The 12,471-nt window shown below is 54.1% G+C and overlaps 1 protein-coding gene across 1 annotated transcript in view; it reads right to left on the bottom strand.

Annotated features, from left to right (window-relative positions):
* IGF2R (insulin like growth factor 2 receptor) overlaps positions 1–12,471 on the bottom strand; it is a 104,252-nt gene that overhangs the window by 10,710 nt on the left and 81,071 nt on the right. Inside the window, exons 33-41 of the mRNA XM_086708267.1 lie at positions 12,274–12,393; positions 11,696–11,952; positions 11,120–11,338; positions 8,961–9,110; positions 6,449–6,610; positions 5,042–5,249; positions 4,555–4,701; positions 3,338–3,572; positions 2,462–2,598 (exon numbers count right to left, since the gene is read on the bottom strand). Of these exons, the coding sequence (XP_086564393.1) occupies positions 2,462–2,598; positions 3,338–3,572; positions 4,555–4,701; positions 5,042–5,249; positions 6,449–6,610; positions 8,961–9,110; positions 11,120–11,338; positions 11,696–11,952; positions 12,274–12,393 (1,635 nt within the window). The remainder of the gene's footprint in view (positions 1–2,461; positions 2,599–3,337; positions 3,573–4,554; positions 4,702–5,041; positions 5,250–6,448; positions 6,611–8,960; positions 9,111–11,119; positions 11,339–11,695; positions 11,953–12,273; positions 12,394–12,471) is intronic.

Here is a 12,471-nt window from a genome sequence, read left to right as displayed (position 1 = left end):
CTAAGAGGAAAGCGAGCGCTTGCATTCAGCTGCCAGTCGCACGGAAGGCAGCGTGGCTGCCAGTTCGAGTCCCATGCTGCTGCCAGCTACCACGTGTGGCTGCCCAGTGCCGTCCTGGTGGCACCTGAGCCCAGCCTGGCTCGGCAGGCAGACTGTGGCTCAGGGGCACAGGGCGGGGCCCTCACAGGGGCACCACACACGCTGTAGCCCCGGACCCTCACCCACGCGAGGCAGGGGACACGGAGGAAACGTGGGCCTCGGCACCAGCTTCCCCTCCACTCTTCCACACTCAGCGGCCCAACCGCTCGGCCGAAAGCCCAGGGCCCTCAGCCCTGCCCCGATTCAGAGCTGTTACTGGATGGACTTGTATTAAACACTGAGCTTCTGTGCTAAATAGTGGGCTCCTGTGTAAAATTTTGGAAGAAAGAGTACTGCTTTAAAGAGAAATTCTTTTTTTCTTTCTTAATTTTTTTATTTGAGAGAGAGAGGAAAAAAAATAACGCGAGAGTGCACACTCACGCAAGCGGGGCGGGGGGGGGGGGGGGTGCGGTGGAGAGAGCGAGCGAGCGAGCCCTAAGCAGGTTCCACGCTCAGCACAGAACCCAACACAGGGATCGATCCTACAACCCTGGGATCTTGACCTGAGCTGAAATCAAGAGTAAGATGTTTAGCCGACTGAGCTGCCCAGGCGCCCCTTGAAGAGACATTCTTAAACTGCTGGAGCATGAGGCCAAACAAATGCACATCTTACTGTAGACACCCTACACTACTGGGCAGTACACTTGACCTCCCACACCTCATTGCCCAACCGGTGACACGAACTCTAACCCCAACCCCACGAAGCTGCTGAGAACTACACCTGCAGACAGCACAGTTGTAGGTAACTGTTAGCTCCTGGGACAGACGGCCCATCTCCCCACCCCAGATGGGTGCAGCCCCTAAATGAGGGTGGCAATCACTGTGTCTGCCCTTGGACAGCTATCCTGTTGGGACCAAAACGGAAGGTCTTACCTGGCGGGCTGGGGACCAGGACACATCTACTAGCTGAACCTTCAGTGAGGGCTTAACTATTCAAACCTGTCAGCCAGCTGCGGGAAACTCAGGCGAAGGCTGCTCCGATATCCGCGTACAACCGCGAGACCACAGAGCAATGAGCCACCCTCGGCCCCCTTAGGGAGCCGTGGGGAAACAGCAGTGAGTCATGGGACGGCTGGCCACTCCGGGGGACTCCACCAACCTGCAGAATCTGGTTTGCTTCTAAGACTCACAGTGGCTCCCACAGAATTCCCTGCCTCTTTTTCGACAGCTCACACAAACTCGAGTCATCCTGTGATTTACTCAGGACAACCCGGGGACCCCTCTCTAGTCCAACAAGATAAAGGTATTTTTCTTTACTGGTCCCCCTAATACACCCCAACTGACCCCAACTGTATCTACCTAAGAAAAATCTACCTTCTCCTTTTATTTTTATTTAAATGTTGATTTATTTAGAGAACACACACGTGCACCCGTGGGGGAGGGGCAGAGAGAGAGAGAGAGAGAGAGAGAGAGAGTCCCAAGGAGACTCTGCATTTTCAGCACAGGGCCCCCCATGTGGGGCCCAATCCCCACAAACCCACAACTGTGAGGTCATACCTGAGCTGAAATCAAGAGTCGGATGCTTGACCAACTGAGCCACCCAGATGGCCCTACCTTCCTCTTTTAAATTTTTTTTTTTTAATGTTTATTTATTATTGAAAGTCAATGAGAGAGTCAGAGCGTGAGCAGGGGAGGGACAGAGGGAGAGGGAGAAACAGAATCCGAAGCAGTCTCCAGGCTCTGAGCTGTCAGCACAGAGCCTGATGCGGGGCTCGAACTCACGAACCGTGAGATCATGACCTGAGCCGAAGTCGGACGCTTAACCCACTGAGCAACCAGGCACCCCAGCTACCTTCCTCTTTTAAATAACGAAAGAATCTTTCACTAAACAACCAGTTGCAAGATGAATTTTCTAAAAACGCTATTAAAAAAAAGCTTCATTATTATTATTTGTTACTATTTTTCTAAACTGTTAAGATATTACAAAAACATACCCCTGAATTATCTTTGCCAAGTTCTTGTATAACCGTTCAGCTCTCCCGAATAAATGCTTGCACGTGTTTATGCAGATTCTGTGCTCAGCCCAGAGCTGGAGCAGGGATTCAGCAGAACCTTAACCACTGTGACTCTCTTGGGTGGGGAAGGATGTTTGCAAGAGAGCCGAACCCTCTTGAACACACCTGCCAGGACGTGCCACCTCAGAGAATGCAAAGCGGTGCTTACTCATGTTCCAGGAGTTACTGGAACGCTGGACAACCATTGGGAATTCTATCTGGCAGTTTCAACTGAAGCCCATGCTGAGCCTCCTGGCCTATGAGGACGCCTTTTCCTTCCCAATTCTGATGAGACACTTATAACCATGCACAAGGACCCAGGGCCTTACCTATGACATCCAGCTTCTGCGTGTGAACGAGCCCCAAGACCTGGACGACACCAGACGCACTCTTTTTGCAGATGCTGGCTCGGTCCGAGCAGTCGAGGGGCCCTTTATATATTTTCTGGCACAGATTTATATAGTACCTGTAGAACAACACAAAGGGATGGGGGAGGGGCACAAGGTTAGTCTGCCCTGGCACACTGGGGTGCAGCTCCGTCCGTCACTTTCAGAAACAGTAATCGTTGTGACCACCAGGTATGCCAGAGCACCTCTGAAGACGGCACTGAGACAGAGACTATCCGGTTACTGAAAACGGGAGCGCGTCAACCAGGCCAGTGGGGGTGGACCCTGAGACGGTGCGGTTTAGAAGGGCTTTCGGGTCGGGACCAGCTGCGGCCCAAGTCCACGCCCCCGCCCCAGGCTGAGGACTTCCTGATCTGGGGGTGCTGGGCAGAGTGGGGGCCGTGCACAGAGCAGCCACCATGGCTCACGAACCCCGAACCACACAGCCCAAGGGGTTCGTGCCAAAGAGTTGAGAAAATCAATTCACCCCCACCCCGCACACACACACCCTCAGCAGCAGACAGAAGCCCCTTCCAAACATGATGCCAATCGAGACTCTGTGTCTGGCCAACTGCTGATCGCCAGCTTCTGGTTCCAAAGGCTCCCTTTCTGTCTTCCTCTGCCTTCCAAAGCAGCCACGCCCGCTAGGCCAGACACCAACGGGCTGCTCCCTAGAGCCCAGGGGCATTCAAGCCACCACAAGCACCGGATTTCCATGACAGCCCCAGCTCTGGGGGGACACAAAGGTGGACTGCCATGTGCCCATCGCCATCAGGCCCGAGAGAAGGTCATGGCTGACAAGAGGTGGCAGGTACTCACGAGACTCCTTCGTGGACAAAGAACCAGGAGCCGGTGAGCGAGGACAGCAGCCTTAAGTCATAGGTTTTGTGCTTCTGGATGAACTTGCACTCCATCTTCTTTGGGGGGCACACAACTTTCGTCTTCCACTCAAATGTCACCTCACAGCCACGAACTTCACTGAAGACCTGTGGCCTCCCGATATCAGCGTCCTCGTCACACTTGAAGATGATCGCGGACGTCCGGTGGCTGTTTGCTGGGGGCGCAGCATGCGGGAAAAGTCAGACCATGGCCTGGTCCTGCATCAGCTCCTCCCCTCCTCCCCCACATGGCAGGGGCAGAGCCCGTCCTGTTCCGTTCACCCAGATCCTAACCCGAAACAGACCAAGACCCCTCAGGGCACAGGGTCCCTTCCTGGGCTTCGTGACCCCGCGGCCCGAGCTCAATTCCCCGTGGACAGACACTCCACATTCGATCACACGTGGGTGAGAACAACGAATTAAAACAGCAACAAGATACTTCTAATCACCTAAAAACGTGTCATCCAACAGACCAGGAGAAAGATCCTGTCGCAACAAGCCTCCAAACAAAACTGTATCAGTCCCCTTGTGAATTTGACACTTAGCACTCTCTTTGTAGCATCTTGTCCCTGATCACTCACGACAACTGATTTTTTATGCATTTTCTCATCACTTCCTTTGAGAGCTCACATCTGTGCCACACACGTGAGCAGGGTTCCCACATCCCTTGTCTCCAAGCATCGCCAGAGCAAGGCTGTGATGTCCGGCTCATGCTGAACCCCCCGCCCCTGTCCTGAGCCTGCCCCCACCCCCAGCAGACAGCCAGTGGAGGATCCCCCCCCCGCCCCCACCCTTTCTGATTACTGCCACCCTGCAGACTTGTGACAAGTGGGAGTCTAATAAGCACGAATGTGCGTCATCAGTGCTGAGACCCGGTCCACGGACACAGATCCCTGAAGCGAGAGGGCCTCGCTGGCCCCCTGACACCTGCACGTCAACTGTGCTCTACTGAGGTCCACATGCATGGTCATGTAACACGCCCCTGGAGCAATGAGACACGTCCTTTCTCTATGGGAAATAGGCCCGATGTGGAAAAACTACACGCAACAAAATTTCTGCATTAACTTGGACACCCACAAAGGCGCAGGCACGACGCGAGCCTGGGAAGGGCACTGGCTACAGGGCAGCCTGGGCCCAGACGCGTGCTCCGCCACGTACAATGTCTGCAGAAGCCCCACTCGTGGTCTCTGTCGTAGTCCGCGGTGGTGGAGCACCAGAGCCTCGCCCTGCCCTCCAGAACGCACTCGTCGTAGCTCTTCCCGTTGAATATGAAGGGGAACACACAGGGGTCACCTTCCTCGGTTTCTGGAACAAAGAATACCTGTGAGACCCTGATGACCGGCACGACCTCGGCTCCGCTCTCCTCGCTGGGCACGATCACCTGGGGATGCTCAAAAGGATCTCTGACGGGAGCAGTCACCCTAAACCAACACGAGGACCACAAGGTGACAAGCGGCTCGCAGGCCAGAGTGTGTTCAGAGCCCAAGCGCTCACACCCGGGGCTGCCCGGGTGGAACACTGCGTGGTCCGGGCCAGGGGTCAGCATTCACAGCATCTGGAGCTTCATGCCTCAGTTTCCTCCTGCTGCCAGGTCTAACACCGCATCTCCCAGGACCGTCAAATGCATCCCGCTATGAAGATTTACCTGGAGGACAATTATCTCCATTGGCGTAACTTAAAATGACAGCTTCGTCCTGGTGCCTATAATCCAGTCTCATCGACGCCAGCCGTCCAAAAGATGCCCCCTTGGTCCCAGAAAGCAGGCAGACACCTCCGTCCTTACAGCCTCCTTGCTCCGGGCCCGCCGCCGCGGTGCATACCCCCACGCTGTAGGTGCGTGAGTCCCGAGTCACCTGGACAGACAACACCACGCGTGGCTATCAGTGGCTCTCAAGACAGAGAGGAGCCATCGCTGCGGGGAGGTGCACTCGTGCAAGAAAGCAGGGGCTGCCTGTGGGCTCGGCATGGGTGCCTCAGTGCTAACCTTCCTTCTCTCCAATCCTGACCTCCCCGCACAGGGCAATGCCTTACCCGCTGTCTGGACGTTTCCCTCCAGCCACCGGAAGGACCCACATCTCCCTCCACTCCCAGGCCCAGCCTTCCTCCTCCTCCCGCACACGGCTGGCTGTGCTCCGCAGCCGGGCCTCTGGCAGGGAGCCATCCAGAAGACCGCGGGGCTGCTCATCCCCTTCCCGAAGCCCCAGCTCCCTGCCCGCAACGTGGGAAAGGTGAGGACTGACTTGATGGTCACTAAGTGGACACGGCGTAATTAAATATGTATCTTGCCTTCCCCGCCTGGCCCCCACCTGCACACCTGTCACACCTGCGCAAGGTCTCCATCACAGGAGCCAGGGCCCTGGGCTCACTGCTCACCAGCGACCATCCACCGCCTGGGAGGTGCTGGGATTTGGTCGGCATGGTCGTCAGTGTATGACTCGGTAACATCTAGATCACAGGCCTAGAGATGCACGGTCCTCAAAACACCAGTGATCCAAGATGCCCATGGCCTCGTCAACATCAGGCCCACGACATACAGGCCAAGAGTAAGATAAGCCACCCCCTCCCCCACCCATGCAAATGCATCTAAATCAGGGGGACATCCTAGCTCCCTCCACCCATTACCTCTGCCTCTTTATCTTGAAGCCAGGTTGCAGGGAGACACGAGGGAAATTCCACGTGGCCTCTGCCAGGTACGCTACACCTGGCCCCGGCCCTGGCCCTTATGGGGCACGTGGTCACACGCCCATCCCCAAGCAGCCTCCTGATCTCCGTTGTGTCCTTTCATCTTGACAAAGCCGTAAGGAATGAAACTCTGAACCATGGAGCACAACTCAAGCGTTAGCCGTGACTGGTTCACTACACGATCCGGAATCCCCGACAGGCTAATCCTGTGCATCCACGAGCGGCGCTGAGCCCACTACCCACCCCCGCCCCCCAACACACTGTGCCTCGGGGGTCACAGGTGTCCTATTACTTAAAACACAAGTGGCTGTCAGAAAGAACCCGGCCGCCGTGTCCCCAGGGCCGCCGGGCTCTGGCTGAGCCACCTCACCTTGAAGGGGACCTTGGAAAGGCTGGACAGGTTGAAGCTGTAATGCAGCTGCTCGTCCGTCAGGGAGCAGCCATCCACCCGCACTTCGTCGGGACAGACCAGTGGGGTCTCCCACCCAAACACAAAGTCACAGTCACTGGTCCTCAGCAGCATGGGAACTCCCTATTCAAAAGGAAAGCCACGAGAGTTAAGTACAGCATCCCCCACACGGCTCTGTGCCCCAGCCAGCGCCAGAGAGAGACTCCTGCTTCCGGGGGCTGCAGGCGCCACCCCTGCCCCCCACCCCAGCCGCAGACGCGGCTGTGAGGCCACTGGGTGCTCTCGGTGACCCACAGGGGCTTCGCTCCGGGGGGAGGGACAGTCGCCACCACCAGCTGCAAGGGACCACGACTCTGCCCTCACAGCACCACCGGGCAGCCGTGCCCACACACCCAGGCCCCCTCGCGACCTCCAGTCGCCCCGCACTTGGAGACAGTCTCCGTGTCCCCACTAGCAGTTCTTCCGATGTCACGGCAGAGGAGGGTGTGAAACAGACCCTGCCTGCGCAGAGGAGGCCGGGAGGCGCTCCAGTTCGCTCACGAGCAGGGTCTCTGCTCCGTGTGTAGCAACTGACAGTTTTCATCATGAGGGCCACACGCAACTCGGCCCGACTTTCCACAGGCCAAGTGTCCTGAACTGACGTGTCTATGCCCTCCCTCGCTCAGCAACAGCCACAAAAACACAGATGGGGCAGCTGGTCAGGAATCTCGGTTTTAGTTGCTGCCGAGCATCTGTTTTTCTATGAACATAAGTGGAGAAAATATTCCCGTGAAAGATAATAAACCACGGGGGAAGAAAATCTCTTAAAGATCTTTCCAAAATCGAATGCACATTTCGTGTGAGATGCCTTGTTTCTGAAACCCAGTAAACACTGCTCACTTTCAACCCGCTGCTGCTCTGAGAATCGGAGAGACCCCCGTGTGTGCACTGGACCACGTGCATTCAGCTTCAGCACTTAGCCGTCACACATTCTCTTCGTGGCGTGTGAGATAACCAGGGCTCCTCAGGAGAGGTGGATCTTCAAAAGACCAATCCCCTCTGAAGAATGAAATACCCAAACTGGAAGCCTTTCTACAGAGTAAGCCACACTGCCTTCACGGCGGGTGCCTGTTGAGACACGCCCACACGCCCTCGTAAACGCACACAGTATGGAGAGATAAGAAGACTTTGTTGATCAGAGCTCCGCCCTGCCTTGAGAACTCAGGATTACCCTGACAGTCGCGGGACAATCTGTGAACAGTGACGTGTCCCAGGGCCCGGCGGTGCTTTGCGGCACCACATGGAGACGGCCCAGGCGGCAAGGTTTGCTTCTTCCCTCTCAGTTACCACACTGTCCCTCCTCATCAGGCATCAGGCCCCGGCCACGTCACTTCCTACCGCTGTCAAAATACCTATGCGGCAGCCAGAGCTCTCTTTCCCTTACAAACCTGCGACAGGCTGAGAAATCAGAAAGGTATCCTACTGAATTTACAAGACACATTCCAGAACCATAATCCATTACCTGAGCTCCTCGGGGCAGATGAGCTTTATAATTCATCGGCTTCAAGATGTTAAAAAGTGATTTGAGACCTTTGTTTCTATTACCCACCCCCCACACATACACACAGAGTACTAGAATCAAGCACATGAATATTTCTGCAGCAAAATGTATGAATATTCTCCTTATGTGGACAAATACCACAAGTAGCCTCCCCCCTTCACGTGAGAGGGTTGGGAGCTTTCTGAGCTCTACAGACTTCAGAAGCACAGATAAGGGGCTGTGAGGCCGGGCTGCCTACAGCAAAGAGCTCTCCACCTGAGCAGAAGGCGGGGGTCCCAGCGGCCACTGCAGGGCTGCGGGAGTCAGGCAGCTCTGAGTCACTATGATGGAGCCGTGATCCATCCATCTATCTCCTATTCGCAGGTGGAAGTCAAGGGTAAATGTATGCAAAAACCCTGTGCAACAAAATGGTACTCGGGGTGGAAGCCAGTCTCATTTTTAAATGCGTGTAAAACAAATCAATAACCTCCTTAGAAGTAACACCTACAACTCTGTTACAGCTGTTCTGATTCCGGAGATCTTATGTTTGCTAACTTCTAAATTTGGGGTCGCATCCTGAATGATTACAGCCACTAAAAGTCTGTCTGACTTCCCAATGAGAACAAAATCACTGTTACAGTTTTTAAGAAGGAAAAAGAAGCTGACACTTTTACACGCTGGTGGGCCAAGTTGAACGCCACACCTCGGCTCACATGCGCTTCATGTTTTTACATCACAGTGAGCTCGCTGGGCAGTCTGCCCCGTTCATTCAGGATGGGCTTACTCACTGTTAAATTAACGGTTTTAAATTATTCAAGGCACCACTGACTAACCTATGACAGCACCCATTTTCAGTAGGGACGTCCTTAGCTCTGCAGCACGCTTTTGGGACTCGCAGCTCTGGTTCACTGGTCCAAGCTTCAGCCCCCAAATTGTGAACAGGTGCACACTTACCATGCTCACGCCTCTCTTACAGTGAAATGCGATCAGGGAGGTGTAGTTGAAATGCTTGTCTGCTAGGCAGGGAGTACTACTTTCAAAATTCAAGTAAACTTCATTAGCTATGGGGTTGAGTATCGGAGGTCCTGTGACTCGACCAATATCCTAAGCAAAGAAAAAAAAGCAAACAACATTTCAGGAAATTGTTCCCCGTGTTAGCGGAATAAGAGCTAATACAGAACTGCAAATATACAAGCTCATCTGTTTTGAAACCGAGTAGCATCTAAAGAAACTCGGTTAATGGCAACTCTCTTGACAAGTCTTGATAATAAGCTGCTTGGCTGAAACTTCAGTTGGCCAGCGGTTATCAGTTTCCATCCTATAGTTTATAACGTGATTCTATTTCGTCTTTTTTTTTTTTTTTTAATGTTTTATTTTTGAGAGAGAAAGAGAAAGACAGTGCCAGCAGGGGAGGGACAGAGAGAGAGGGAGACACAGACTTCGAAGCAGGCTCCAAGTTCCGAGCTGTCCGCACACAGCCCGATGTGGGGCTCGAACCCACGAATCACGACATGACCTGAGCTGAAGTCAGACACCCAAGCAAAGGAGCCACCCAGGTACCCCACAACGATTCTACTTCTAATCACGGTCAATTTTCAAAGACTCCAGGCAACAAGAATTTCTCTCTCCAGTCAAATCAAGAATGCTGCACTGTCTTCTATCACCTGATGGTGTAAGGCAGAAACCCACATCTCTGCCCCCAGCTGGCTCATCTCATGCCCACCACTGCACTGGGATTGCCCGTCTCCTCGGCAGTGCCCCTCAGTACGTCCTTGGGGAGGGCAAAGGCGTGTGCCTCATGACACGATACTGCTTAGCACAGCATCTGACACACACTGGCTGCTCAATAAATAGTTCTGAGCAAATAAACACATGAACGAAGGAAAGCTGAACAGCCAGGAACGGTGTGTGTGTGCATGATGAGCGTGTGTGTGAGCGAGCCGCGACGCTCTCGTTCACCACCATGGAGCACATTCAGGCCACAATTCCTGCTCCACGTAGAGAACTTACTACAATTTTTAATATCTGAAAAAGGGTAGCCAAGCAGGAAAACACAGCAGATCCGACCTCTCAGAAAGGGATTCACACAAGGGTACCGATCTGTACCGATCTAAGATTTGGTTCACCCAGGCCCAACGTTTCTCACAGAGCTACGGACTTTGTGTTAAATTCGTATCACGGCCAATTTCCCCCACCCGCTCCCGACATTTCTTCCCAAATGCTGCAGATACCATCCATTTTTAAAAGGACATTTATGTATCTTACAACAGGACTATGTAAAGCATAGAGATAAAAGTATAGAAATGGACCCTTTTGAGATGCATCTCAAATAAAAAAAAAAAAAAATGTAACAATAAGGGCTCCTGTGTGGCTCAGTCAGTTGAGTGTTCGACTCTTGATTTTGACTCAGGTCATGATCTCACAGTTGGGTGAGTTTGAGCCCCGTGTCGGGCTCTGTGCTGACAGCACGGAGCCTGCTTGGGATTCTCCGTCTCCCTGTCTCTCTGCCCATCTCCCACTTGCTCTCTCTCAAAAATAAACAAGCACCAAAAAAGGTAGCAAGGATCTGATAAAACCCGAAGATAATTCATGCAAGTAATTTTTAAAAACCCAAAGCAATACTAAAAAGGGCTAGTTTGAGACCAAAACTTTCAAGGCAGGGTGGTATCCAGCAATTAGCAGATCTGCTCTTGCCCTGAATAATTCATTTTCCAAAAAAATCACTCACAGGTCATAAGCATGTTCTTCACACAAGACGTGCACTTCAAAGAAAGAAGCCACGCCTTCTCCATGTTCTTTCTTGCCACTTTACATAAAAGTTTCTGGACCAGGGTCAACCCGGAGACTCCCAACACGATACGAGCAGCCCGTGTATCCCCGTGTTCATGCTCTCTTCCACAGCTCAGAGACTCTCTGGCCGCGGTCAGCAGCCGCCAGCTCAGTGCCCAAATCCTGACATCACTCTTCCCCTGTTGGTCCCAGAACACACACAGCCCCAGCTCATCTCTCCATTCTTTGTGCGTAACCCTCCACTGAACGCAAGAAACACGACGCGGCAGTTATGGTTAAAACTCTCGCAAAGCTTGTCTCCACCTTGAGTTTCCCATACTCACTATGGGGGCACCGTCAACGGGAACCTTGCACACAGCTGCCCCGGCAGGACAAGGCACCCCGTGCATGGGGTTCAGAGGCTGGCAGATGTTGATGTAGAAATCGGGGCCGGTGTCAGAGGTGTCGTCCTCGCTCTCGTCATAGGCCTCGTAGCCCCCCGTACGGTGGATGAGTGGGGACAGGTCAATAATGGAGCTTCCGTTCCTCACGGAGCATTCCGTCTGTCACACAGGGAAGACCTCGCTGGAGTCTACAGTGACATTCTCCTAATCTCCACTCAGTTACCCACGGGAATTTAAAAACTGAACAGAAAAAGCATGGAAGATGGATCGATGTCCCCGAATTCTCGGTTATAGAACACTGGGCACCTTCAACCGTTCACTGTCACGACAACCACGGCTGGATAAAAGATGCTGGGTACCCACGGGGGGGGGGGGGGGGGGGGGGTGCCGGGGGTCAGTGAGCTGCAGTGCAACTCGTGACAGAACTGGGTCCCCCTGGGTCCCCCGGGCTGCGGGCAGCCCCAGGCGTCAGGCAGGCACTTCTCAGAGGCCACATGTGCCCAGCCCCAGACTCACCACCTGCTCGCAGGCCAGAGGCGTGTGCCAGGAAAAGAAGAGTGTGCACGTCTGCTTGTCGAGAGAGATAAGCATGGGCCGGTTGGTGGGCCCGGCCTCAGGCCTGCACACGAAGCTGATGACGCTCTTGTAGGTGAGGCCGGATTTGGACGGACAGGGCGACCCGTCCTCGTACACCAGCTGTAAGACCTGGTCCACGTACGTCAGCCTCTTGTTCGCCTTGCCCACGCTGATCCTGGTCTGCCCAAAGCAGGCCCCTGCACCGGACGCAGAGGGGGAGGAAAAACACACCATTAGGGATTCAGATGACCGGCCTTCCGAGGACCGCTTTCTGCAAATGCAGATGGTTAAATCGGAGCTAAAGCTCAGAATCCTGAGCGTCCAATGTGGTTTCGACAGGTGTCACGTCTCTAACATGTTGTCACGTGGCCACGCGTTTCCCCCACGTGAGCGGACTGTTATGGCAGAGAAGGTGATCGACCTTCGGATCTACTCCTCTCTTCCGGCACAGGAGTGCAGAGGTCGGGACACCTCCGGGCAGGGACAGCCGGGCCACAGCGGGAGGCCGCGGCACTTACCCACGCCAGGAGAGCAGTTCTCGTTCTCCCCGCACACGCTGATGTACACGAGCCCCTTCTCACTGTATGCGGCCGTGTACCCGGATTTGCCACTTAAAGAGCTCAGGTCAAACAGATGTCCTACGAGGGAGAGAGGGGACGGACGCAGTGACGCCAGGTCGCATGGACTCAGGAGGCCTGCTGCCAGCATCCTCACAC

Source organism: Puma concolor, chromosome B2, assembly GCF_028749965.1.
Source record: "Puma concolor isolate L17-30 chromosome B2, mPumCon1.1.hap2, whole genome shotgun sequence".
Classification (NCBI taxonomy): Eukaryota; Metazoa; Chordata; class Mammalia; order Carnivora; family Felidae; genus Puma; species Puma concolor.
The sequence above is the reverse complement of the archived record's forward strand: the minus strand, read 5'-3'. Positions and strand labels throughout refer to the sequence as shown.